The 26964-nt window shown below is 40.3% G+C and overlaps 1 protein-coding gene across 1 annotated transcript in view; it reads left to right on the top strand.

Annotated features, from left to right (window-relative positions):
* The window catches only part of LOC133126086 (uncharacterized), a 58933-nt gene that overhangs the window by 20123 nt on the left and 11846 nt on the right, over nucleotides 1-26964 (top strand). Inside the window, exon 7 of the mRNA XM_061237953.1 lies at nucleotides 4223-4372. Coding sequence (XP_061093937.1) covers nucleotides 4223-4372 — 150 coding nt within the window. The remainder of the gene's footprint in view (nucleotides 1-4222; nucleotides 4373-26964) is intronic.

Below are 26964 nucleotides of genomic sequence, written 5' to 3'. Positions count from 1 at the left end.
GATGTTGAAATAGACCCCATGCCAATACTGAAATATGGCAGGTGGTATTATTTGTTTTGCTTCTACAGGTTGTGGAGGACCTTTTGAGATTGATGGCATCATGAACAACAGTACTTACCAAGACATAAAAAAGAATAAATTATCATAGACCTTGCAGCATTGCAATGAACCACAAAATATATGCAAATCAACAAAGAAATGGTTCCATTATATCGTCAATGTATAAATCATTTTCTTTTTACATTTTATTCTTTCAGAGAATACATGCCAACTGCTGACTTTATCAAGAAAAAGGCTGTCAGTGGTGCCAGATGACCACTGTAGCATGTGTACCCCCTTTAAAACAAGCAACACTCAATACAGCAATTCTCCCAGAGAATGTACTGATTTTATAATTGACAATGTGCAGGCCTTTTCATTAGTAGAGGAAGCCTTCGCTCATTGAGGGAATAAGTGGAAAAATTTGATGTGTCGAAAAACTTTAAAAAAGCATTTAAATACATGAAGGGATCACTGACAAAAAAGCTTCAGCACATTCGAGCAGTGTGCACCACAGCAGACATATGGACAGCTCACAGTAGGAGCCTCTTTGGCATGACCTGTCTCTGGATTGAAGAGGGGATGCTGGAGAGGAGATCAGCAGCTTTGGCGTGTGTAAGCATGTGAGGCCGCCACACTTACAATCTACTCACTGCAAAGATAACTGAGATACATGCAGAATTCAACATCCAAGGCAAAGTGAGCACCACAGTGATAGACAATGGCGGTAATTTTGTGAAAGCCTTTCGAAAATTCACTGGAAATGAAGAGGGCATGGATCACACAGATGGTGGTGTTGAGTTTGCAGATGTCAATGCAATTCTTGATAATGTCGATGACATGCAACAAGAACATGTACAGAAGTACAATGTCAAAATGTCCTGCCATTTGAAACAAGGCACACAGGTCCCCAATAGCTGCTGAGGTGGTTGAGGACATTGCCAACATGAGAGCAGTTGTTACCTCCGTGACCAGATGGAGTATTGTACCATTGAAAAGATTGTGAGTCTCACCGAAGCCCAGCTGATTGAAGTGTGTGAATGTCTGGGTGTGGCTAAACTACACCCTCATGAGATGATGTTTCTCAAAGAGTACACAGCAGTTCAAAAGCCACTTGCGTACTCAATTGACCTTCTCCTTGCCTTCATAATTCTGACCATTCTCAGCCCGAAGGCCAAGCTGTCAGAAAAGATGCCTCATGTACAATTCTCTGCACACATCATAACAGCAGACATCAAGTCAATAGACACTGGGTTTGGAGAGGTTCTGAGCAGACATGATGCAAGGATGGCAGCATCTACCATCCAAAAGTTTGGCTGTGGTGGCTTGCTGCTGAAGAGAGGGAAGAGATGCGAAGGATGATGGTTCAAGAGTCCACTGTTCTGGAGACTGTGCCTTGTGACGTAGTGGGCACTGTTGAAACAAAGTGAGTCAGAAGAGACAGATGAAAACTTCATGAATATCGAGAAGACTAGTACTACAGCGGAGGATGAAGTGTGAAAATACTTCCAAGATCCAGACAAGACTAATTGAAGGCCTATCCCATGATCAGATTCCTCTTCCTGAAATATAACACCACTCTACCCTGAAGTGCCCCAGTTGAGCGGCTGTTTAGCCATGGAAGGCATCTTTTCACATAACCGAATGACTGACGACCACTTTGAGAATGTTCTCTTACTGCGTTACAATCATCCTTATTGTGCTCCAATCTTTGAGTAAACAGACAGCTAACAGAAATGTCATCAAAGTCATATGGTTTTAGTCAAAATATATCTTACTGTCTGAGAATGTCAAGATAATTTAATTAAATCAATAGTATTATTTTAAGTTGCCACCTCACTCTCTATGTGCTTGTGAATTCTTTAGTATTTTGGGCAGGAGAATAAGAAGTTATCCAGAGTTTCTACCTCTCCTAAAGCACAGAGGCCACACAGCCTTTTTTTTAGCTGAATGATGAATCTGGATGCTGAGTCTTTGTTGGGATCCTTTACACTGGTGAATGTGCTTGGGTGGGAAGTCCTGTTTAACATCTTCGTGTCAGACACCCCCTAGCGGTAATGCAGGTGTGACGGAATTACATACATTTTATATTTTATTAATTTAGTAAAATATCATTAACTGATCACGTAAATATTGTCATTAAATATCCTTAAGAGACATCAATCTTAAGTGGGTTTTAAGCCCGCAATGACAAGTTATAATTTTGTTAATGATGTTGGAAACAATCGGCATCCTATTGATTGCTTTTCACAAAACTTCAGTTTGAAAAATCATAATAGTTTTTAAGAAAATACACTTCAAAACTTTCAGTGTGGCTGTTTATTATTTTTTCTCGTTAACTAGATGGACTTATGTTTTCCAGTGCTAGTCGCAATAAATTTTGTTGGCTGTGTTTGCCATTCTCTACTTCATCCACAAAATGGCAAAACATCCTTTTAGTTCAGTATTTGGGAGGTAAAGGGGCTTTATCTTCTTTTCAAAGTTCTCTGATGAACCATTTTCAATTGGCTGACTTATCTTGACTGATAGGTAAAGCAGTCTATCCAAAGATAAGAGCCTGAGGTCGGCCCCTAGATCGAGATCTGGTTTGCCCCCATTGTGTTTAATGTTAATTTATTCAGGCAATAGTTAAGACATTTTTCTTCCAAGCAAGACATTTCATGCCTCTGACACTTTCGTAGGGAATTGTGTGTAATGGAGTCCCTATGGCCCTGTGCTTTGTAGAGGCGCAGGACTGATTCCACATTCGCCTTTATTGCTTCTGTAGCCACTCTGATTAGTTGGATTATGAATAATAGACAGTTTCAGTTTAGTTTTACAGTCTTTTTTTTGCAAAGTAAGGGTGTTCAGCTAGCCATGTTTTAGAAGGGGACTTCTAATGAACAGGATGGTGATGCTCGTTTTGAAATGTAAGTTATTTTGCAATATTTATTTTATGAATGCATTTAATTTTGAACAAGCTGGTAAGACTGGTGGTAACTTTGGCCGATGGGTTCAAGTTGTTTTGCAATTGCGTCATCACCCATTGTTTACGTTAGCCCTTTAAATTCAGTGAATCAAAAAAAGCTAATTGCAACTGTATGACACTAACTATAGCTACCATAAGCATACAGTGAATTGTTTTGCTTCGTTATAAAACTGTCATGCTGCAAACCGTGTTCGATAGCCATGTTTGCTATATCCTGAAGAGTTTGTGGAAATTAGTAACGTTAGCCTAGCTAGTTTGCTAGCTAGATTACAAGAAAACAACAATTTTAGATTTTCATAACCAGCTAATGTTATATTTGCCAGCGATTTGCAAATTTTTGTTGAGTTATGTCACTTAGATATCCAACTATACCTATTTGTGAAACAATCTCCCTTTTACAGTGGAAAGTTAGCAAGCCCAAGTACCCTTGCTGTGTTGCAATTGGGTCATCGCCATCTTGTTTGGCACTTTAAATTCAGCAAATAATAAAAGTGCTCATTGCAACTGTCACTAAATTAAGCATAGCATTAGTTCAGACAGGCCACAGTAGTCCACCCACTTCTCAGCATCAGCTGATAAACAGCTGTTTCACCAACACCTTGCTCTCTGAATGAAGGAGGTTCTCTTTAAGCAGTCCCCCTGCCATTCCTTTTCACTGCTGAGCTCACATTAGAATAGCAGCTATCTCTCCCGAGACGGTATGCGTTTACCAAAGAATCCTATATTTACAAAGGTTTCTCACCCCTTGCCTTGTCATCATAATGTCAAGTGTCATTCTTGAGCAAAGCCTGCTGCTAAACGCAATTTCCTGGAGTACACCCAGTGCTACTCAAGGGCTGCTGCTGTAGGTCCTCTTCCCTCTCGAGGCAACTTCAGGTCAGCAGCTAGACAACATGTCTCAATCGGTGACTGGCCCGCAGATAAATAATCTCTCGACCATATACAACCAAGGCATTCAAGCTCCCCCAGATTCTTTCGCACCAAAATATTTCCAGATTCGGAGTGCACATTTCATGTCCGGCAGACATTATATCTTCCCCTACAGCACTTGGTGGAAAATGCACCAGCCGCCAAACAGCCTAGGGTCCAACCCACCACTGACTTCCAGCAAAAGCAATGGCCAGCGACCCGGTCATGTCCAAGGATTGTTTCAGATATGAACACTAGGATGAAAACTCAGGAGTCTCAGCGTCTTCCTACGGCAACTCTCTCCAGGCTACCCGACGAAGCAGAGCCACCTGCAGGATTCTCCGGTACTCCAGCCCCCAGCCACCCATCAACGAGGCCCTCCTGCCCAGGAGATCGCTCGCTTTCTTCCACCTGCTGCAGCCATCACTCCTTCATCGAGAGCGCAGATTCCGGCAGGTAACGGCATTAATTTGGTCAGAATTCCGATACAGTTCGAGTCTAATGACAGACGCATTATAGATTTCAGTGATATTTGTCGGAAAGGTATCCCAGACTTCTCTAACCATGGCAGAATTCAACATGGCTTATTGGGCATACAGGGATATTAGCTATGTGAAGTCTACCCTGATAGGCGTAAAGAGCCGAACACTTGTCCAACATATTGTTGGTTGCTCCGACGGCCATGATATATGAAATAAATAAGCCTTATAATCGCATAGTCTTCACCACAAGATAATATTCTGGCAAGAAACGCCTCGTCATTGATCCATCTGCTCCCCATTCAACTGAGGATGTTCAAAGCATTAATAACCTCATTCACTTAGAACCTTTTTCACTCTTCTATGCTACTGTAGTCCACGACAATGTATTGCATCAACAGGGGAAAGGTGCTTGGCGTGATCTACATTTTATTTCGCTATAAGGCTTACTTTTGGTTGCTTCGATACCCTTTCTGAAGCATCGTGCTGGATTCTACTAAAGAACTCAAATCTGAAACGGTTTGATACGGTTTCAGTGTTGAAAGATATGTTTTCTCCCAAAGGTGTACAACGTTACAACAGTAGTAGTACCTAACTAGTCTAGAATAGTTAGGTACTACTACTCTCAAACGCAATCAGTCACTAAAAGAGTTACTCTCTCAGCCATGGCATCTGAATTTCGCGATGCATTATGCCTCAAGGCCATTCTTTTAATTCCATGTTACTTGACCTCTCTAAATCTGCAGAGAGTCTGCACCAAGTAATGTAGATAAGGGATGCAGATCAGATAAAATTCTGGTCTTCATCGTTAAACAAGTGGAATGGAATTCTTTTTCTACAACGATTGCGTAGAATATGTCAGTTAAATTGGGATTTTCACTGATGTAATTATCTGGCCAAGAGAATTAGACATTTTACCATGCAATATTAAATCCTCAGCATTGCTTGAATTATAACCTACAGTGGTAGCTTCCATTCTTTGGGGAAGGTAATGGTCCAGGAAGAAATCATGGTGATTTGTGACAATGAATCGGCTGTTAACATAATCAATAAGGTCACTCTCCAATCCCTTTCATTAACAGATTGATGAGGCGTATAAGTGTTATGGGGAATTTCACCACACAGGTAGTGCATATTCCCCGACTAGATTATTATTTTTTGCTTGATTTTAGGATTTCAAGGAAAAAAATTAAATAAATCCCAGATGCTGCCCCAATAGGTCTATCCTGCCCCCCTTCAGCCTAACAGTGCTATATTAGATGATGATCTGCAATGCTATATGCATGCACCCTCTCACTACATGAGAGCAGGTTTGGCAAAAGCTACATTAAACCTATGACTCCGCCTGGTCCCACTTTTTGTGTGTTTTGTCAAGCCTTTTCAGTAGCTGCCTTCCCAGTAGATCCCAACATGGTATGTGCCTTTATAGTCTGTTTTACGGAGATTACAGCCTGCATCTATTAAAGCACAGGTCTCAGGAATTCAGTTTCATGTGAGTTGTCTAGACCCTCCAGCTCAGTCTACTCGGGCTCCTTCAATCAAGGGTATTAAATTGTTAGTTCACATAATGTTTTTTGTTTTTTTGAATAAAGGTTATAATATTGCAAACTAACACAACTTCTGTCCCCTCTTTTTCCATGGCCTGCTACCCCCACCCGCGCCGTCATGCAAACCCAAACCATTCCTCACCATGGATGGAAGTGTCATGACCAGATGCTGGTTTGCTGCTCACCTGCGTCTCATCTCCCAACATCTACGCTTAAGGCAAGAGGGCGCTAGTCTTTAGGAGCCTACCAGCACTACCTCCATTCAGGAGCTAAGGATATTTTGTCAGCACAGAAAACTGAGTGGTCTCACATGAATTGGCTCTTCGGCTACCATCACAAATGTTCGCCTCTCTGCTGGTCTATGTAGAGCCAGCGCCTCTACTCTCTCCCTTCACTCAGGGGCAGCGCCTTTGTGCTGATCCATCCCCTAAGATAATGGCACATTTCTCTTCTTTTGAGAGGTACATTAAGTTATTTATAATTTGGAATAAAATATCTAAATATTTTCTGATTGCCACAGTTATTTTTTTGGGGGGCAGGGGACTTCATTATTAGACTTAATTGTTCAGTTATTGAACTGAGCACATGTGTTTTGCCTTTCTGTATTTTGATGCTTCTACTTGTGCTCTCTCTCTCTGCGATGTATAAAGATGCACCGTGTTTCTACTGGGCTATGTTGAGGCAGTGACTCTTTGCGATGTATCAAGACGCACTGCTTCTTTCTGGGAATCACTAAACGGTAAGCTATCTGTGTTTGCAATGGTCTTCTCTTACTACCTTTGGTGGATGGTTGTTTGGGGGGTTAAAAAATGTGCTGTATGTCAAGACGTAGCCGCCCGATCTAAGCCATTCCACCAAAGATAATTGTGATGTAACCTGCTCCTTAATCTTCTAATAAATTGCTATTGTACCAGATGAGAGCGGTCATGACTGAACTAAAGCTACATAAACATATGGTGAATTGTTTTGTTTCATTATAAAATGTGTCATGACGCTGCAAACCGTGTTTGTAAAACAATCTCCTTTTTACAGTGTAAAGTTAGCAAGCCTAAGTACCCTTGCTCATAAGAGTATAGCAAAGTTACATGGATGTGTATAATACTTTTATTGTGATAAAGCTAGCATATGCCAAACATATTTTTTTGTTGTTTTTTGTAAGTTGTTTGTGGTAGATTTAATTTAGTTTAGAAGCGTTTACACATTGTTCCAGCTGAGTAATTTCTTCTGTATGCAGTACACTGCAGATACACAAATGGGTCATTTATGCATAACATGGGGAGAGATCGTTTATTGTTGTTGATTGTTGCATCAGTAGTTTGTTGGCATCCCTGGTCAGGATTGGTGCAGTGTGTATAATATTGTTTGCTCTCCTGAGGGCACGTTTGGCGTAAATGATTTGTGAATAAATTGCTTTCTCCCTTTTCTTTCCTCAGCAATTCCATGCTTGTAGGCTCTCCTTTGCACTCTGTTGCCCTCACCTCTGCCATCCATGAGTGAGGGAATTCCTCCATTCCAGCCCAGTGCTGCAGGTCCTTCTCTGAAGAGGCCGTGCAGACAGGGTGCCGGTAAGGGGTCTCTCCCACAGGACTATTGGAGCCATGTGAGGTGTTATAGCTTGCGTTTCCCTCACACAGTCTGCTAAAAATTCACTTTTATTGTCAAAATATGTCATTGTATTGTAAAAACTTTCAAAAGAAATCATATTGACACTTTTTTTTTATTGCCATTTTAGCACAATTTGGCACAGTTCGGCACAATTTGGTAACTGAATGGGCTTGCCTGAAGAAAACCACTGTAAAACTTGAATAGCTTGAGATATTGCTATAAATATTTTACCAGAGGTAGTCTGCATATTCTGGAATAGAAAAAAAAAGACAATCAATCCACAATAGTTTTTGTAGCTCTTCAGGGAAAAATTCTATAACTTTTTTTTTATTTATTTTTTTACATTTTCTGTACATAACTTGCTGCAATTAAACAAGACATAGATTTTTGGAAATTCTGACCATTTAGTCTGAACCATATTTGTAGCCTGTGTCGTTTTAGAAATATCGAGCATTATTTGAAAATTATCACCTATTGCTGGTGATTTCATAATTAAATAGCTAAACACTATATTACAGACCCCTCATAAGAAACTGAGTTTCTTGATGTTTTGTGTACTTGTTCTTGTTTTTTATTGTTCTCTCTTTTGTATTGCCCAAATTTGGGAATGCATGTGCCTGTACAAAGCCAATGGGAATGCTTTGGGCATTCCCATTGGCTTTGGGCCTCTGTAGAGAAATGAAAAAAATGGCCAGCATAGCAGAAATTAAATAACAAATTAATGAATGATACAGGTACCTATCATATAGTAAAATCTGTTATCTTTTGTATTGTGATCTCTCCACCCATCCTATGTGGAGTTGGAAGTCTCTACGGACTGGAGTAAGGGACATATTGACAGCAAGGGGCATTCCAACAGCAAAAGCCTCAGCTTAATTATGCTTGAAAACAAAAGTTGTGCTGTTTGTGTAAAATAAATTACACGCCACGGTATGGGTTTAATTGTAGTATTGTAGCATTTCTGACATAAGACAGGTGTAATGAATAAAATAAAAATGGTCCAGCTCAGTAAGACTTAAGTTTGAGTGAACAAGGTGATGACAAAGGAGTGTATTCTTCTGAAGTTGAAAAGGAAGAATCTGCCTGCAAGCCCAACTCACTCACCCAATGCTGTCAGGTTGCTGCCATGCGTCACTCTGAGGTTTATGAAAGTTACTATAACAGCGCTTCTGGACTCCAGGTCCTGCAGTGTCTGTAGTGTAAGGGTAATTTTCTTAATTGATTCTTAATTGACAATGTGTGTTCACATAAAGACAATCACATGATTACAAATAGCCTTTTCATGTTCTATCCTTATTACTATTAGACCACTTTCTGAATTAAGCGCTTACTAGGAGTCTTTCTCTGTCTCTCTCCCAGCAGACAGACAGCCTTTGACCTTAATGTCTCTGCTTCTCAGCTAGCACATTCTGGTCTTACAGCAAGGTCAACAAGGGGTATTGAGAAGACAAAATACTGATAAATGTTCATGGCCAGCTTCATGTCTTTTTGTTTTGGTTAAGCCCGCCCTTATGTAAAAGTGTGTATAAGACTCTTACTATGTCTGATTCAAATCAGAAAGCCAGTAAGCTTTCTCACTTTCTGTTATTTCTTTGCAAATAAATATGAAAGTTAAACTCAAGTATAGCTATCAGTGTTTTTACTGGGATCTGTTTCATCAGACGATGCTCACCTGTGAAATGTTAATGTAATGTTCTTTCACTTACACCTGATTATCGTTTATGTTCATTTGTTAATATATTTAAGCCTGTCTTTTTCAGTTCTTGTGGCTAGTCTTGTGTAAGGGTCTTCTCTGTCCTGTTCTAGCCTCTGTTTTCTGTTCTGTTCTGGTCCGGTCCGGTCCGGTCCGGTCCGGTCCGGTCCGGTCCGGTCCGGTCCGGTCCGGTCCGGTCCGGTCCGGTCCGGTCCGGTCCGGTCCGGTCCGGTCCGGTCCGGTCCGGTCTGGTCTGGTCATTGGATTTCTGTTTTGACCCCTGCCTGACTCTTTGGACTTCGTCTTTGGATTGCAATCTCATTATCTCTGCCCAGTTTGAACTTTGCCTGTTTGGATTACGCCCTGTCATGGTTCCCCAGGCCGACAAAGTATCAGTCCAATTCCAAGAATACAATTCAATTTGTATAATCAAAGCACTTGCAGCAAAGTGTTGAATAATTGGCTTTTATTCCATCAGATAGAATCCAATCACAAAAGCAGTGGTAATCCGCGGAGCACACACACGCATTGCAACACAGTTTCTTATATACTGTTTGTGATTGTGGTTTCTGCCTCTGTCTGGGGATGGCTCCATCTTCTCCAGTCACGCCACAGTTGTTTACTTGCTTCTGGTTGGCTTACACATTCTTATCACTAACCCTCTCTTGTGATTGGCTTACACATTCTCATTCACATCTTGGAAAATACCTGTGGCGCAGCTTCTAATAGACTTGTAAACACCCCCCCTAATACCTTGACTTAAAGAAAATATTGGTTCCAGTGTTCAGTGAGAAGATATTTAAAAAATAATAAAACCTATTGACACATAATATTAATAGTTTTAAAACGTTTTCAATGAATAAGACCACTGCGATTTTTAAAATCTTTACTTATTAATATGTGAGTTTTGCTTTGCACGAATTACGGTGCATTTCATTCAAATTGAAACAAGGTGATTCTCTGGCAGGGAATGATAAAAGCAACTTTTCTCTGTGTTTGTCTGAATATTTATTAATGCGTGTTTGTAAGTTACCACTCTGTTTGAAATTATGAAACCATTACATCTCAAAATAATACCTCTGCATTTTTGCAAGATGTGCATGCTATGCAGGGTGGACATTTGGATGCGTTTCCCGATAACGGTGTCTCTTAGTATTTTACAAAGACTCTCTAAGGCAGGGGTCACCAACCTTTTTGAAACTGAGAGCTACTTCATGGGTACTGAGTCATACTAAGGGCTACCAGTTTGTTTTGTCACATGCACAATACTGACCTTTGAACGAGAGTAGGTCAGAGTTCACCTAAACTTATCTAAACTTCATGTATAATAAACATATTTTTAAGATATTGTCATTTTTAAATCTATATAAATGTAATTGAATGTGATATAAAAAAAAATAGCAACAGAATAAAATTAAATTTTAGATGCAGCTCACTAGTGAGTTGTGCTATTTTTAGAACAGGCCTGCGGGCGACTCATATGGTCCTTGGGGGCGACCTGGTGCCCGTGGGCACCGTGTTGGTGACCCCTGCTCTCAGGTATACCTTACTGAAGTTGTTTCCTTTTCTGCGTGTGTTCCCCAAACTATCACTTAGGTGGTTGCTTAAGGGATAGCTTCTATGTGCGACGTTACTATCGAATTGTTCTAAGATCGATTATGCACTCTATGCAGCGACTGTTTGACTGCGTTATAAGAGAAAGTAGTGTTTTTTATGAATAAAACACTGAGACTGTAGGAATAGATAAATGCAATATTTTATCACGACTGGTGGGAACATATTACTATAATTAAAAACTTAAAAACTAAATTATCCACCTGTATATATAATTTTCGCCAAATTACATATGGTTAGTGATACGGTTTGTGGCTACGCCACCTAGGAATATGCCTTCTTTGGCATGTCATGTTTTATTTACATTATTTTAATATCCTTGTCATAGTGCCTTAAATGACTTTGCAATCAGGGTTGATTTGGCAGAAGCACCATCACATTACTGGTGTAATTCACTATTTTCTCTGATTAGCTGACATTTTCGATAAAAGTGCACCAACAAGCAAAACGCACCAACACGAAAAAAACATAAGGTTTTTACATAAGGTATGGCGGAAGAAATAAGCGGTCCCACAGCTTCACAGCAAATGAAATGGAGATATTGTTAGATGTGGCGCTGAATAAAAAAAATTCTTTTCCAGTTTTAGGACTACGGTATTCAACAAAACCAAGAAGAACTGTGGCTAAACATCGCTCCAGCACACAGAGAGCGTGGGAAATCGTAAGTTTATGAATATCATTTAAAAGGCAACTATGTTCAATAAAGTGCAACATGCATCCTTCCTAATTTACAATTGTATTATTTTCATGAATTAATGTGGTATTTTAGTAATATTATTAGCCAACTACAACTATCAAATTATTAGTGTACATATTAACAGATTGAGATGTAACTAAGAGCAACAGCTGATTTCAGAGGCTTGCGGTTTTAACAGTGGTTTGAGTGTCTCTGGGATTTTCACAGACAACAATCTCTGAAGTTTGCAGAGAATGGTTTGCAGAGAAAAACATCCAGTGAGCAGCAGTTTGGTGGACAAAAATGCCCTGTTAATGAGAGAGGTCAGAGGAGAAGGCCAGACTGGTCGAAGCTGACAGGAAGGTGACAGTGACTAAAAAAACCACCTCTGCATATCTCTTAACACACAACGTGTCAAACCTTGAAGTGGATAGGCTACAGTAGCAGAAGACCAATAAGTCAAAAAAAACAAAAAAAAACAAATAAAGTGAGTCAATTTTTAATGAAATTTAAAAAAATATATGTTTCTGAGACAGTTATCACAATAAACTGTATATTGGGGGGAATGGGCTTGATTCTACCCAAACATCAGTGCTTTGTCATTTAAGGCTCTGAGGATAATTGTACAAAAAATTCTAATTTGCGGAAAAAAACATTGTAGAAAATTGTTTTTCAAAGGACCATTATGCATATTAGTTAAACTTTATAGATGCATAAACAAATAATTTAAAAAACACATACAATACACACATACAGTATACTGAATTAGGTCTTTCAGATGTTTTTCACCAGTTATTATACAGTAATGTTAAACATAGCAATGCTGGAGCTCTTGAAGCACAGAATGAATCAACTGCATATGAGGAAACAAGACTGTTCTCTGGGTCTACTATTTAGGAACAGCTGTTTACTGGGCCCGCATTGTTTATCCAGCATGAACATTATAATCAAATATAGGCAGTGCTACAATATTTAGTAAACAGCTTTCACACCTCCTTATTAACCAGAGTGATCAGAATTATTACTCATTGCTCTGCTGTTTCTGCTCATGTCTTGTTTGAATAGTCATAGACAGCTGGTATTAATACAATAGAGAATAAATGGTAGATTTGTAATATTGTAATACAGTATTCCATCCCAATGCATGAGTGATATGCACAAAATGTTAAGAGCTGCATTGGACTGCGTGCTCATTTGGGCATAATGGCCTCTGTTGAGGGTATTAGGAATTATTTCTTCAACAATTACAAGGAAAACTGCCAAAGAGGTTTTTATTTAGCTTAAGGCTGACAGGAATCTAACTGTGAGAAGCTGCTTATGCGTGATCTGGCTTTCTTTGTTCCTATCAAAACAACACAAGAGCTCTCCTGCTCCGGGGATAGTTTTAAGAATCTGAAGCTTATATCAGCTCTGAGAAAAAGGGGAAAAAAGAAAAGAAAAAACTAAATTACAGTCTGAGGTGATGCAAATGATATCCTTTTTGCATCTTCCCAAGGCTGCTGCATGCAGGCTGACAGCTGATGCCAGGATTAAACAAAAAGATCAGGAACTTATGACTAATAGCTCAAAGCAATCATCTCTCATTATTTCAATTACATGGGTAAATGCATGCAATCATGTATCAAATCATTCCCCAGAAGAGGGTCTTTTCAGCAAGAATTTTTGTCAACATTGAAAAAGACAAAAAAGTGAAAATATTTGCATTGATTTTTCATGAAAATACACGCTTGTTTGGTAAAAGAATCACTTCACGACTACAGCATGCTTTCTTCCAGGCACGTCCATATTTATGATAGAAATAGAAAAAAGATGTCCACACAGTGGTCAACGGGCAAACAGGGGATGGGACTCCACTTCCACCTGATTTTTCACACCACTGCTGCCCAAGCTGTCAGAGCCATAATGGCAACCATTTCTACCAGTAATGGTACCTCTGAATGCAGTTCTACCGGCCAAATCAGGGTCTTCAGGCAACTGTGATTGATGACTCAGTGACTAGGAGAAAATTGCTTTCCATGAATAATTCATCAAGCTATATATTTGCTGCTAAAGTAGCTGACAGGAAAGTTCTGACACAGTCTTGGCACACTCCACTTTCAAATCACTTACAAGTAAAAGGGAATATTAAAAATAGCTGGGCCTCAGTGCATTGGGCCCAGTTTCAGGTTAGGCCATTTTGCTGTCTGAGATTAACTGCTGAGAAAAGATCAGTCATTTCCTCTCTCTTGTGTTGCTGGCAGATTTTTTTTTTCAATCTGATAAAAAAAAAGTAAGCTGTGCTGCTTCTATTGACCAACTTGGTGGCAGGAGCAGGTTCAGACGGCACCAGGGTGAGTGTGTATCACAATTGTGTTTCGCCAGCACACTAATAGCTCAGACCCATCTTGGGCATCTCGGGTTGCCAATAGAAACACCTTCAGACGTAACTGCTTCACCATCAATGCAAGTCTGTATTCAGATACTGAAGAACTGCATTGAAATCATGCTCCAGGGCCTGGTTTTGAAATGTAAACTAAATAAAGCACATGCTTCATCTATTTATTTACAATTGTGGCTTTATTAGATGAGAACATTACGTCATTTGTGAAATATACAACTGACAAGCAAAAAAATATGGCTTCTCTTTAAAATAGAAAAAAAGAACAAAATGATTGTAAGAATGTGTAGCAATAAGAACAGTAATGATATACAGTGATAAGATGCTTGTTATAAAGCACTCTGATCCAACCCAATGCTTGAGAGCCACAGATGATACAGAAGGGAGAATCCTGGGAGACCAGCCGCTATTGCCTCTCACTAATCTATATCTAACCATCTGTATTTTCTCTCCCTTTTTACTACAGACAGATGAAAATATTGACCTGTAGATTGTTGGGATCCGTGAAATGCTTAATGTGTTTGATCAACAGCCAGGGGCGGAAATATGGATCAAAGGGGCAACCTTGCTTGATGCAGTATTGCTCCTGTCAACTACATTAGAAAAAAAACTATTGTAGGCACATTTGAAATATATCATCATTGTGCATTACTAAAACTTGTAATGTAGCTTTATGTAATGTATTTTCATCAATATAGCAATATAGGAAGAATTGAGCCATTTCTGTTGTTTTAGACTCTCAAATTATGTATTTGAGCACATAAATACATTCCATGAATTACTGGTTTTGTGACAGGGCTGTCGGAATCTTTCATTATGTTCAAAATACAACACTTGAATAAAGGAAAGCTTCCATTTACAACTGAATGTGTTACAACAGTCTACATACAAGTGATAGCAATGGCAGAAGCCCCTTTCCTGGATTAGATCTGGCTACATTGGAATGCTTCCGTTGGGATAAGTGGGTCTTTGTTTGCTGGAAAGAGAGCCGGAGCAGAGGAGTCACTGGTGGTGCAGAAGCTCATGCATGAGACAATGGGAATCTATTTTGCATTGACTTGGTGGCACAGATCCTCTGTAACTTATCTCTACCTGAGGGTCTATGTTCCCTAGACAGAATCAGTAGTTGGAGCGATTTCAGGTCCAGCAAATGGGTGTGTGGCTGGATGAAACCCCAGCGACACAGAGGAGGGGGGCAGGGCCTTGGGGGGGGGGGGACCCCAGCGTGGTGTGTGGTGTGAGTGGGAGGGGAGCAGTCCCACCTCATTCACTTTTCTTTTTGCATTATCCTTTCCTGCTCAGGCTCCATCGACCTGTCACAGAATCACAGTGATTGACTGCCTTGGCAGATGCGCTGCTATAACAGGTAACCTGATCAGGCAGCCCCATCTGGCTCCTGGCCCTCCTCAATTCACACTTTGCTGAAGAGGAGATATCAAGAGGAGTACATTCTTTGTTGTGGGAGAGCTATCTTTATATATAACATGCATATAGTATATGTGTTTGTGTCAGTGTGTCCATTTCTGTGCGAGGGCATATGTCCATGCACGTGTGTATGTACTGACGTCTGTTCACTATCTGGACAGTCACTCTACACACATGCATGATGATGGCAGCCTGAAAACCTAGCTGCTCACCGGAAGCAGCTTCATCAATTGCATGTATGAAAAAAACATTTTTGGCACTTTTTCTGCAATAGGATGTCCTCTGCATGTATTTTGCTCCACCAGTATGTTGCTTCCATTTTTTTTAAAGCAATTGCAATTAGAGCAGCGTGTGAATATACTAGAAGAGAACAGAGAGGATTCTCAGACAGATGGAGTGTTTAATTGCATGCAGCTAGAGGAGGCTGTCTATGGCCTGGTGGGGTGGTGGGGGGTGGAGGTGGGGGCTGGGGGGTGGTACTGGTGTGGTACAGCATTGCTTTTTAAAAAATCCTTCCTGGTGCCCAACGCCTGTGCAGTGACATCACAGATTGGCACCATGGCTGGCATGTGATGGATGGAAAGGTTTTCCTGCATGTGCCTGCAGAAAAGGGCTCCCGCTGCTCATGGAGAAAAAACATTGTCCGTCGATCGCCCCTTCCGATAATGACTTCCCACCAAAATATTTTGCCGAGCTTGTGTACAGAGAGTTTTCCCCTTCTAAATCAACACCTCGCGGAAATCTATCAACAGCCAGCCCATCTATGGAACATTTTCATCTCAAACGAGGAGAAGCAGATAACACCACCCCCACCTCCCAACTACCTCCCACACAGACACACACACATGCGCGCATGCATACACATGCACCCCCAACCACAGAGTGTGACCAGTATCTTGTGCAGAGAGAGTCATGCTGCCAATAACTAGGGCTCACACTGGCCTAGTTACTATAGTAGACAGGGACATGAAATGGAAAAAAAACTGTCCTGCATAAAGAAAGTCAGCCGCTGGCTGAGCAACAAACCAGCTCTATTGTCCTGTTTTCAAGCAATGTTACAAACAGCCAAACATGTGGCAACTAGAGCTTTTTTCTGTCATTGTTTTTGTGGCTCTTCACCAAGCAAAATGACTCATGACCCCACTGTCCCTCCTCCCCAGATGATAGATTAACTCCAGCTAAAGGCAACTGAACACAATGCTCTGACTGACTCTGAAGCATGAGACCATTTATTGGTGGCCATGACTGGTCTTGATGACTTGAACTGAGAGAGTCCCTTAATTTCTGGGTATAATATCTCTTCTACAATTATAATTATTGCATGTGCCATCAAAAAAAGCCTATTACAGTAAAATATGACATATTTCCATAATTCTCATGAAATTCCAGTTTGAATGGTGCTGCAAAAATGAGCACTATAGAAACACAGTATGGTGTGCCCTCTGCATTAAGAAATCCTCCAACATTAAAGGCAAGTGCTAATGAGTGCATTCCAGTGGGCTGGAGGTTGATGCACAGCCCCTGGAAAAGATGATCGTTAAGAAGATTGTGCTAAGATTGCCGGCAACAAAGCACCTTGCACCTTCACTGATTGGTGTTGAACAGAGAGCATCGCTGCTTTCCACAAGCTGTTATTTCATACAGGGTTTGTGGCAGTGATGATTATAGCTGCAGCAAAAGCAGAATTTGGAAAATAAGTTCCATGAGTAGCACAGCCAAACAATTAAATAAAATACACAAATACAAGAATTTGCATTTTCATTCAAATCCTGTTTTGTATTTTTGACTGTTTTCTCTTACCGAGACTCCCTTGGGGAGGCTGACTGCCAGGTAGATGCACAACAAAGATAAATTCTAACAGAACAACCAGCAGCAATCAGTCAAATGCAAACAGCCCAAATCTGAATTTACTCGCAAACCAGAGATGCTGGCTTAAATAGTGACTGGATGGATGTTGAAAATCAAAGGTCAGCTGTACAATACAGTGGCAGGGGAAGTACACACTTAATAAGCAGTGCACCGCATCCACACTCTAGAACATTTTCACAGGAGTAGAATGTGATAGTGTGTTGATGTGATTTTAATTTTTTGTAACATTGTACTTAGTCTGATAGTGAGAGAGACATAATTTAGGCTGATATACCGATACCCAAACCAAGGCCAGAGCATTGTGTGTCTGCTTTTCTACTAACAGCACACCAAAGAAGTGATGGCTAGAACTCCATCTACTGGTGGAGAGAGTATACAACAGAACATACGGTCAGACCCCTACAACAAACTGCACCGTCCAATTCCCCCCCCCCCCCCCGCAACTTGGTGCCCTCCAACCTACATTCCATAAGCATGTACCTTGGGCTGGCCTGTTTCTCCCCTGCCTGTGGTTTAGCCCCACACTCAAGTGCTTTGACTGACATCTGCCTTTATTGTTGTTTGTGCTGAGATATTAATATTTGTGTGCATGTGGGCAGCATGAGTGGCAGTGCGTGCAGCCGAGGGGTGGTGAGTGGGGTGGGGGCCGGAGTCACGCTCGCCAACGAGTGAGCGGGGAATGCATAATGAGAAGCCCTCCACCATTAAGCAAGCCTTCAGCTGCAGTTCTCGCGTCTGCGCCACTCGGCTATTTCAGCGCTGTTTAGAAGTTAGCATATGCTGTTTGGTGCCCTAGGATGGTTCTCTACTGCAGCGTGAAGGTCTGGCATTTACTGCTGAGGTTTAATTATAAAAACAAGGAGGCTTTGGGTGAAAAGGTCTGCCAGTTTAATACAGCTCAGAGGGGTAATGGGAATGAGAAGTCACCGAGCCCTTGTTTCAATGCAGAAAATTATGGGAGAGGACACTGAGAAACATTCCCTGTTATACCAGAACCATTTGAGGGCTATGCTCTAGGTTTTTAATGATGATAAAAGGACTCATGTTTATTTGCTCCCAGCTTTGTTAAAATTGCCCTCCTTATAATGAGAAGAATATCACATTTACTGTTGAATAGGCTGCTATGGACCACTTATGATTGTGTTATGAACAGAATTCCAGTATACCTGCAATCCTGAGGTAGGAACAAATATTGCCTGGAGCAGTATATAAATATCATATAAGATTTGAAGAATGAACAAAATGATAATCTCTGTGAGTAGACAATAGCCAAAAAGGATCCCTTGTCAAACAGTATGACCACCTGTCACTCAAGACATTGCTGACCTATTGATCAGCAAGAAAATGTCTACTACTATCAACATCACCAATCAACATCTGAAAAAAAAAGTGGTTTAATGAGCCACAGGAAATACCAACACAAGTCTCTTAATCTCAATCACATACAATGTAAGAAATAAATGAAAATTCACCTTTGGTGCCTTACAGCTTGCTATGAACCACACTTCCACATAATTCCAGAGGTGAGAATCATAGAGACTTGACTTAAATGTCTTAAATTAAGGAAGATTTATAATACGAACTTAGTTTTTTTATTCATAATTTAGGTATAAATAAAGTGCAACAAGTACAAACGAAAGCAGGCAAAAATGCTAATTAAATATATTTTGCAATTAAATATATTTAGCATTACTATAAATTATGAAAAAGACATGTATTTTACTACAAATCAACAGTTTTGACAAATGAAACTCAGTTATGCATCAGTTAATTCCAAGTGGGAATATTCCCTTAGATGCTTAGGTTCCACAATAGCCTTTCAATGCATGACCTCAAAAATTACCTGGGCTATTACAATGATATTTCTAAATAGGATATGTATATATTCATATTATTTTGATATTGTTATGAATAGCTTGCCATTGTTTTAACACTACAATGTACAAACTACACTACTTTCATTGCATATAAACTAATTTGAATTCATTCATTCATTCGAGACTTTAAATGTATCATATTTTCACATTTTTACATGGTGAGTGACATCACAGTCATAATATCACATTTCAGCTTTAAATGAAAGTGCTACAAGTTTTATTTTAACTTTTTGGAACATCAACATCAAATTATATGTTACTAATCAATATTTAGGATAAAAATGTGTTTGGAACATCAATATTAACTGATAGCACATTGATCCATATTTGTCAGTAAACAAAGTGAAGCATGCAAACAGCAATATTAGCAACACTTTGACAAATATACATTTACTGTTCACTTTATTAGGTACACCTGTCTATTACCAAAGCGGAATTATTTGTGGCGTGGCTTCAACAAAATGCTGGAAACATTCCTTAGGGATTTTTATCCATGTGACTTTACAACATCACAGAGTGCCTTCAGTTTTGTTGCCCATACATTTATGTGGCAAGCCTCCTATTCCACCTCATACCAAAGGTGGTCTTTGGGGACTGTGCATTTGCCATTGGAGTAAAGTGAAATCACTGTCGTGTTTGTGGAACCAGCTTGAGATGATGTGTGTTTTGTGACATGGCACATTCACCTGCTGGAAGAATTCATTCTGAAAAGGGTAGACTTTGGCCATAAGGAGACATACACTAGGCACCGGAATTGGCACCCTTGATAAATATAAATAAATTTAAAAAATTTAAATTATGTCAAAAAACTTTTTATTCTGAACTAACTCCATGACTTGTAAAGTATCCAACTGCTGTGGCTGTTCTGTCTGGTGTCAACAACAATAGATTCCTCTAAACAGTAGGAGAAGGCTACAAAAAACTCTCAACATTTCAAACCGCCTATTTCCACTGAAACATTATTAGAAAATGGAAGATAAATGGAACAGTTGAAATCAAGGCAAGTAAGACTTTGTCTGGAAGACCAAGAAAATATTCAGATAGAATGGCCCGAGACCTGGTGAGAAATTGTAAATGGTAAATGGTAATTGGTTGGCATTTATATAACGGCAATTACAATTGATGCTTCTCATTCACCCTTTCATACACACACTCACACATCGCCGGCGATTGGCTGTCATGCAGGGCACCAGCCAGCTTGTCAGGAGCATTTAAGGGTTAGGTGTCTTGCTCAGGGACACTTCGGCACACCCAGGACGGGAATCGAGTCAGCAACCCTCCAACTGCCAGACAACTGCTCTTACCGCCTGAGCCATTGACTTGACTGCAAAAGAACTGCAAAAAGAGTAGCAGACACAGTTCTAGCTGTTCACAGGACAGCAATACAACTTACTTTAAACAACAAAGACCTACATGGCAGAGTTGCCAGAAAGAAGCCTTTCCTTCCCCTGACCTCCCCAAGTCCCTTGTCTTCCATGTCTTGTGTTCCCTCTGTTTTTCCCTCTGTTTTTACACTGCGGGTGGCCAATCACAATTCCATTCGCTGTCCCACCTGTCAATCGTCATCATCCTGGTCCCGCCTACACCAATCACATCCTTCCTCCCCAAGAATAAAGCTGTTTGTTTGCTGCCGCTCAAATCTCTCTATCTCTCATATCTCTCATATCTCCCTCACTTATCTCTCGCTCATCTCATTCTGTTACATTTGTGTATGTGTGTTAAAAACTCAAACCTACTTGTGTGTATGTGTGCTTTGTGTATAGTCCAGGCCCTGGGGCAAGTAAGACAGAGGCCTTAATACGTCATTGCTACATGTAGTTGGCAACATCCGTGTCCCTTGGCCTTGTGACCTATATATGTTTGTACTGTAATACTTTTGTAAATAGCACTTGCACTTTGTATAATACACCTTTTTGCACTTTAATTCTTCTCTGGCCCTCATTATTTTCATTAAACACACTCAACACCCATCAAAATATATGTTACACACTCCCTCCTACCCCTAGACACATGAGGGACGTAACAAGTATGCAAAAGAAAACATTGAAAAGCCTGAAGCCTTTTGGAACAATGTGCTTTGGACTAATGAAACGAAAATGGAACTTATTGGGCACCACCAAAGAAGATTATGTTGGAGAAAAAAGGGCGAAGCCTTTGTATAGAAGAACATCTTGCCAACTATTAAGCAGGGAGGTGGATCCATTATGCTTTTGGGTTGGCACAAGACAGGGTTCATGTTGTTTATGCTAAATGACCCAACCATCTGCATATTGAAATTGAGATGAGTCAGATCAGGCAATCTTTAATTGTCCAGTTTTGGTGACCATATGCCCACTGTAGCCTCATCTTCCTGTTCTTAGGTGACAGGAGTGGAACCTGGTGTGGTTTTCTGCTTCATCTGCTTCAAGGTTTAACATGTTGAGGTTTCAGAGATGCCCTTCTGCAAACCATTATTGTAAAAAAGCGGTTAGTTGGGCATTTGTGGCATGTTTCGCAGGGAAGTCATTCCACCACTGGGGAGCGAGGGTGGAGAAGCTCCGCAGTTGGCACAAGCGAGAGCTGGCAGAATGAGCAAGTCAACCTGAGGCAGCAGAGCGAAGTGGCCAAGTTGGTGTGTAGGGTTGAATGTCCTGTAGGTAGGGATGGGCCATCTTTTTGGCTACAACATAGGCCAAGCAGGAATGCAAAAAGTATCTTTAGGCAGTGTCTTTCACTGATGTCCCATCCCACATAGATTACTTGGTTATGGTATGGCATCTCATTCATACAGTTTGAATGAGAGTTTGTAAGTTGCCTTGTTCAATGAGGGTGGTCCTGATTATATATTTGGCACAAAAAAAGGCTGACATAAGGGCATGTGACTGTCCCTTTTATTTTAGAAATCGAGTACAGTAGTATGAGATTAAATAGTCTTCCAAATGACGCTGCACAGAACAATTGAGTGCAGCGATATCGTACAGTTGGTATTACATTACATACAGCCTGAAGGGACTCATTGACGGAGAGGAGGGCGGTCTCCTTTGAGTGGCCAGGTCCGTAGCCGGACTGGTGGGGGTCCAGCAGGTGATTCTGTGCAAAGGAAGAAAGTTGGTAGGAAGCAGATTGTTCAACGGATTTGGATAGAAAAGGAAGGAGAGATACCGGTGGTTCTGTAGGCAGGAGGGGTCCAGAGTGGGTTTCTTTAGGAGTGGGGTGATGTAGGCCCTCTTGAAGGATGAGGGAAAGCAGCCAGAGGACAGAGAGGAGTTAACAAGGGAGGTGACAAATGGGAGGATGTCAGGTGTGATTGCCTGAAGGAGTTTGAGTGGATAGGGTCGAGGGCACAAGTAGTAGGGCGGTGGGAGAGCAGGAGGTGAGACACATCAGCATCTTTAAGGGGAGAGAAAGATATTGTGGGATCGCTACCTGGGAAGAATTAATTACCTGTTGATGAAGGCTATCAAAATTCAATCGGGAGAGAAGTTATCAGTGTTTTGAAGTTACATAATAATGGTGGGAGTCATGACAAAATAATGAGGGAAGTGGAAGAATGAATAAGGTTCAGAATTTATGATAAATTAGAGATTAAACCTGAGATATGTATTATTTCATATTTTCATGAATTATGGTTTCAAACACTATAATATCCTCATTAAACCAATTAAAATTGATAGCAAGCACTGTGTTAGGAATTAAACAAATATAACAATTCCATACAATACATTTTGTGGTTGTATTCTTTCATGAGAAAAGGCTACATTCACAGCAAAAACTTGAAAGCCAGTTTTCTGAAAACTGTGTTTTGCAAAGATTCAAACAGTCATATCACCAGAAATATTTACTCAATCCCACCTATTGATGCCTCATTTTGTAGCACTCATTCATATACTTTAACATGCATTCATAATTAAGATACCTGTTTAATTTATTTATCATTATGTAACAAAGAGACCCTCAGCTATACATCAAATTCCATATGAAATTAATACAGGGCCCAGGGTTAAAAAAGGTTGAGATTTGAATGAATTGCTATAGAGCTTCTGTGGGAACTAGGTGTCAGATTTTTTGCATATGAAATGTACGCTATGCACTTAATCACGTTTTCATTACAACCCTCTAAGCATTAAGGAACCCATAACTGTAAATATGTGAGCTATGTCCCCCTCAATAGCTCTTAAATGCAATTTCTTTAAATTATTTGATGCAAAGGGGCCTGCTGTCTACTTCGGACCATTAATATTGATAACTAATAGTCATTGATAAACATGAACTAATAGTCTTCTTTTAAAATAACTTGTTTCAGATTTTCTCCCAATTTGGTAGCTAAGTGTGCCTTATCTATTCCAATTGCCCTTAGCGAGGGATACACTGCCTGCCCCCCATCTGCAGGAACTGCGGATCATGCCAATGTAGGTTCCAAGGTCATCTACAGTGAGAGAAGAGAGAGGTGGGGGAGGAGATGGGTGGAGAGACTGTCCCACTTTCGCACTTGCATGCAGTGGAGTCCAGCACTCACACTGAACACAAGTACAGTACAGTGCAAAAGTTTTAGGTAGGTGTGGTAAAATGCTGTAAAGTAAGAATACTTTCAAAAATAGGAATGTTAATCGTTTATTTTTATGACTAAACAAAATGTGAAGTGAGTGAACAGAAAAATCTTAATCAAAAAAATATTAATAAGCAATAGTATACAGTTTCAGTGATCAGTTGTCTGGAGTGCAATTTGGGCAGCTGCACATTCCTTTTATCTATTTACGTTGTATTGTTTGTGGTAGACTATCATATCTTAGTTATATAGCCAGCTTGTTGCAAAGCCAAATAAGTTGGTGGCGCATAATATAGTTGATTAGCTAAAGTGAAAACTTCAAAAATAATATAAATAGTGTTGTGTAGCATTCAACAAGTCAACATTTCATAAAGTCACCTGTTCAAACATTTTCTTTCTAGTGCACTACGAAAAGACGGCAGGCTCTGTCACGTTTGTCATGGTCAGCTTTCAAAAACAGTGCATGAGAACACAGAAATGTATAATAACGCTTTATATTTTGTGTTATATTCATACTGTCAGAAGGATAAACAGTGGTTTGTGGGTGTTTGTTGCTGTAATTCCTCTCTTTACCATTAGGAGTTCGAAATTACCTATTGTACCTTTACATCGAAAGTAGTGGGAGTGAGACAGTTCCAACATGACCCAACTACGGGGCAAGTTGAAACTGTTCTGCGATACGTTGAAACAGCGTCCAAAATGTTGGAAAACAGGTTGTTTTATGTTTTGTTTTAATTCAAGTCAAAGGTTGGTGAATCCAACATTTCTTACCGTTTACATTTTTCATCAAATAATTGTTCCGCGGCGGCACGGATGGTGCAGTGGGTAGCACTGCCGCCTCATAGCAAGGAGGTCCTGGGTTCGAATCCTGGCCGGGGCCTCTCTGTGTGGAGTTCTCCCCGTGATCGCGATACTCCGGTTTCCTCCCACAGTCTAAAGACATGCAGGTTAGGTTGATTGGAGAGTCTAAATTGCCTGTAGGTAAGAGTGTGTGAGCGAATGGTGTGTGTGCCCTGTGATGGACTGGCGACCTGTCCAGGGTGTATTCCTGGCTTTCACCCAATGTATGCTGGGATAGGCTCCAGCCCCTCTGCAACCGTGTTCAGGATAAGCAGGTTAGGATAATGAATGAATGAATGATTTGGCATTGAAAAGAGATCTGGGGCTAATGAAAAAAGATCCGGGGCTATAACTCAATTCAACCGAAATACTATGTTTTAAAGAAGAGATAATAATTGGCAAAAGCCGAAGAAGACAGGAATTTCTCTCGCTTTAAACTCGCTTTTTTGAATTTCCAGACATAATTTTTACTGGAAGGTAATGTAATCATATCTACAGAAACAATGGTTGCCCTGATTGATTTTATGTTGTGTTTTCAGAAATTAAACCATTTCTGCATTTTACAATATTCCACTGGCATTCTGAATAAACTCTGCTAATCCTGCCATAATAACTTGAACTATTAATGACTAGTATCATTAGAATTTTTGACCATTTAAAAAGAACAGAGAACCGTTAGTAGATTAAGACTGTTACCTATCAAATACATAATGGCCCTTACACATGACGTCATAGCAGCAAGAGCCTCAGTGAAGTAGCCAACAAGCCTTGAACTCCTCGAACAATATTCTTTTCCGCCTTTTCCGGACCGAAATTAAATAGTTGAAGTTACAGTAATTGTCTGGAAGCATCGCGATGGCTGATTTAGCCAAATTTTCAGCTACCATTTGGCTTGTGCCATTGCAAGTGGATTTTTTAATGTTTGTTTTAAACTAACTAGGTCACTTAGCTAGCGCAAAAAGAGAAGAGATGAAAGAGATGCATGCCCTTTACTTCCTGGAGCTGATGAGTGGCTGAATCTTTGCCATTCTGACTATTCTTCGATCGGTTTTGACAGTAGTTGCTCGTTTTCATCCGCTTGTTTCGGGTTTTTGTTGCCATTTTAAAGCATTTGAGATAATTTTAGCTGAGCATCCCATAATTTGCTGCACTTCTTTCTATGTTTTCCCTTCTCCAATCAACTTTTAAATCAAATGACGTTGTTCCTCTGATAACAATGTGTGAAACATTTGCTTCCCTTCTTCCTTAATAAAGGACAATTAATGACACCAGTTTTTTCACAGAATGAATGAATTCTCTCCACACTGCTATTATTTTGAACACGCCCCTTTCACTGAATGAGCCAATTACTCAGAACAACCAGCGTGAATGTCATGACAGTTGGGCCTGTTGTTTTTCTATTACACCACTACAAGTAAAGTATTTCCCATGCAGAAATATCACTACTACTAATAACAGTGGTTCATCAGGTTACTGATGTTGTCCTGCTATTTTCTTGAACTCAACTGTAGCTAATGTTACAGCATGATCAAAGCCTGTTACTAGCTAGCTCTGCCTATCTTGCTAGCTATGATAGCTATCCGTGTAATTAATGTAGTGACAGGCAGTGAAAGAGAATGAACAGAGAAGATGTTATGCCTCATACCAGGATGTGCTAGCTGTTGATATCTGTAGGAAACACTATATTAAGGCAATGTTGTTTTTTAAGCTTGGCGGTGGCAACTAGTCTACTGCTGTTGTTGGTTTAATGCATATGTTTTACAGGACTTAATAACATAGCTAGCCAGGTAGAAGTTGCCATCATAGCTAAATTGTCCTATTTTACATAGCTAGCTAGCTAATGCAATTAACTAGTAATGTTAACGTTACTTTACCACCAAGCAGATATAGGCTAGCTAGGTAAGCATAGGGCTAGCTAGCTAACCCAAGAAGACAGACTAACCAGAGATGCTGTTTTTTGTGGTGTAAAGTATAGGTATGTAAAGGCACAATGTTACTTAGTTATTTTGGGAAATCAGATCCTAGAGCAGCAGGGCAACTTGCTGTAGTATACATAGATAGCTAGCTAGGTAAGTAACACATTAGTTGGGGTAACACATATATATTTATTTAAGTTGAATAGTTTAATTATAGCTTTGTACTGTTGTATTGCTAGCTACTACTAACTAAGAAGTTAGCTAGCTATCAATAGCTAATGTTAGCTGAACTGCCATCTTGAAAGAGATCAGAAATAGCCTGCCATGACAACGGGTGCGTCCCATTAGCCGGAAAGTGCATACTCCTTAACTCCACTACCACCCTTGTCCACTCCATGCCCTGGAAACCAAACTTTGTGGACTCCCTCCCTCCACTGTCCCATTTTTCGAACTGCAAGAACAAAACGGCTAAAACTCCGCCCTCCTCCACTCCCCCAGCGTATATTCCGATGTATGTTTCCGCATAAGTCTCATTGTTCACATCATTACGCTCACACCCACTTAGGCTACTATGAAAACCCAACCCACAAAATCTGACACTGTCC

Source organism: Conger conger, chromosome 1, assembly GCF_963514075.1.
Source record: "Conger conger chromosome 1, fConCon1.1, whole genome shotgun sequence".
Lineage (NCBI taxonomy): Eukaryota > Metazoa > Chordata > Actinopteri > Anguilliformes > Congridae > Conger > Conger conger.
Note: the sequence above shows the minus strand (reverse complement) of the source record. Positions and strands in the feature narration are given on the sequence as shown.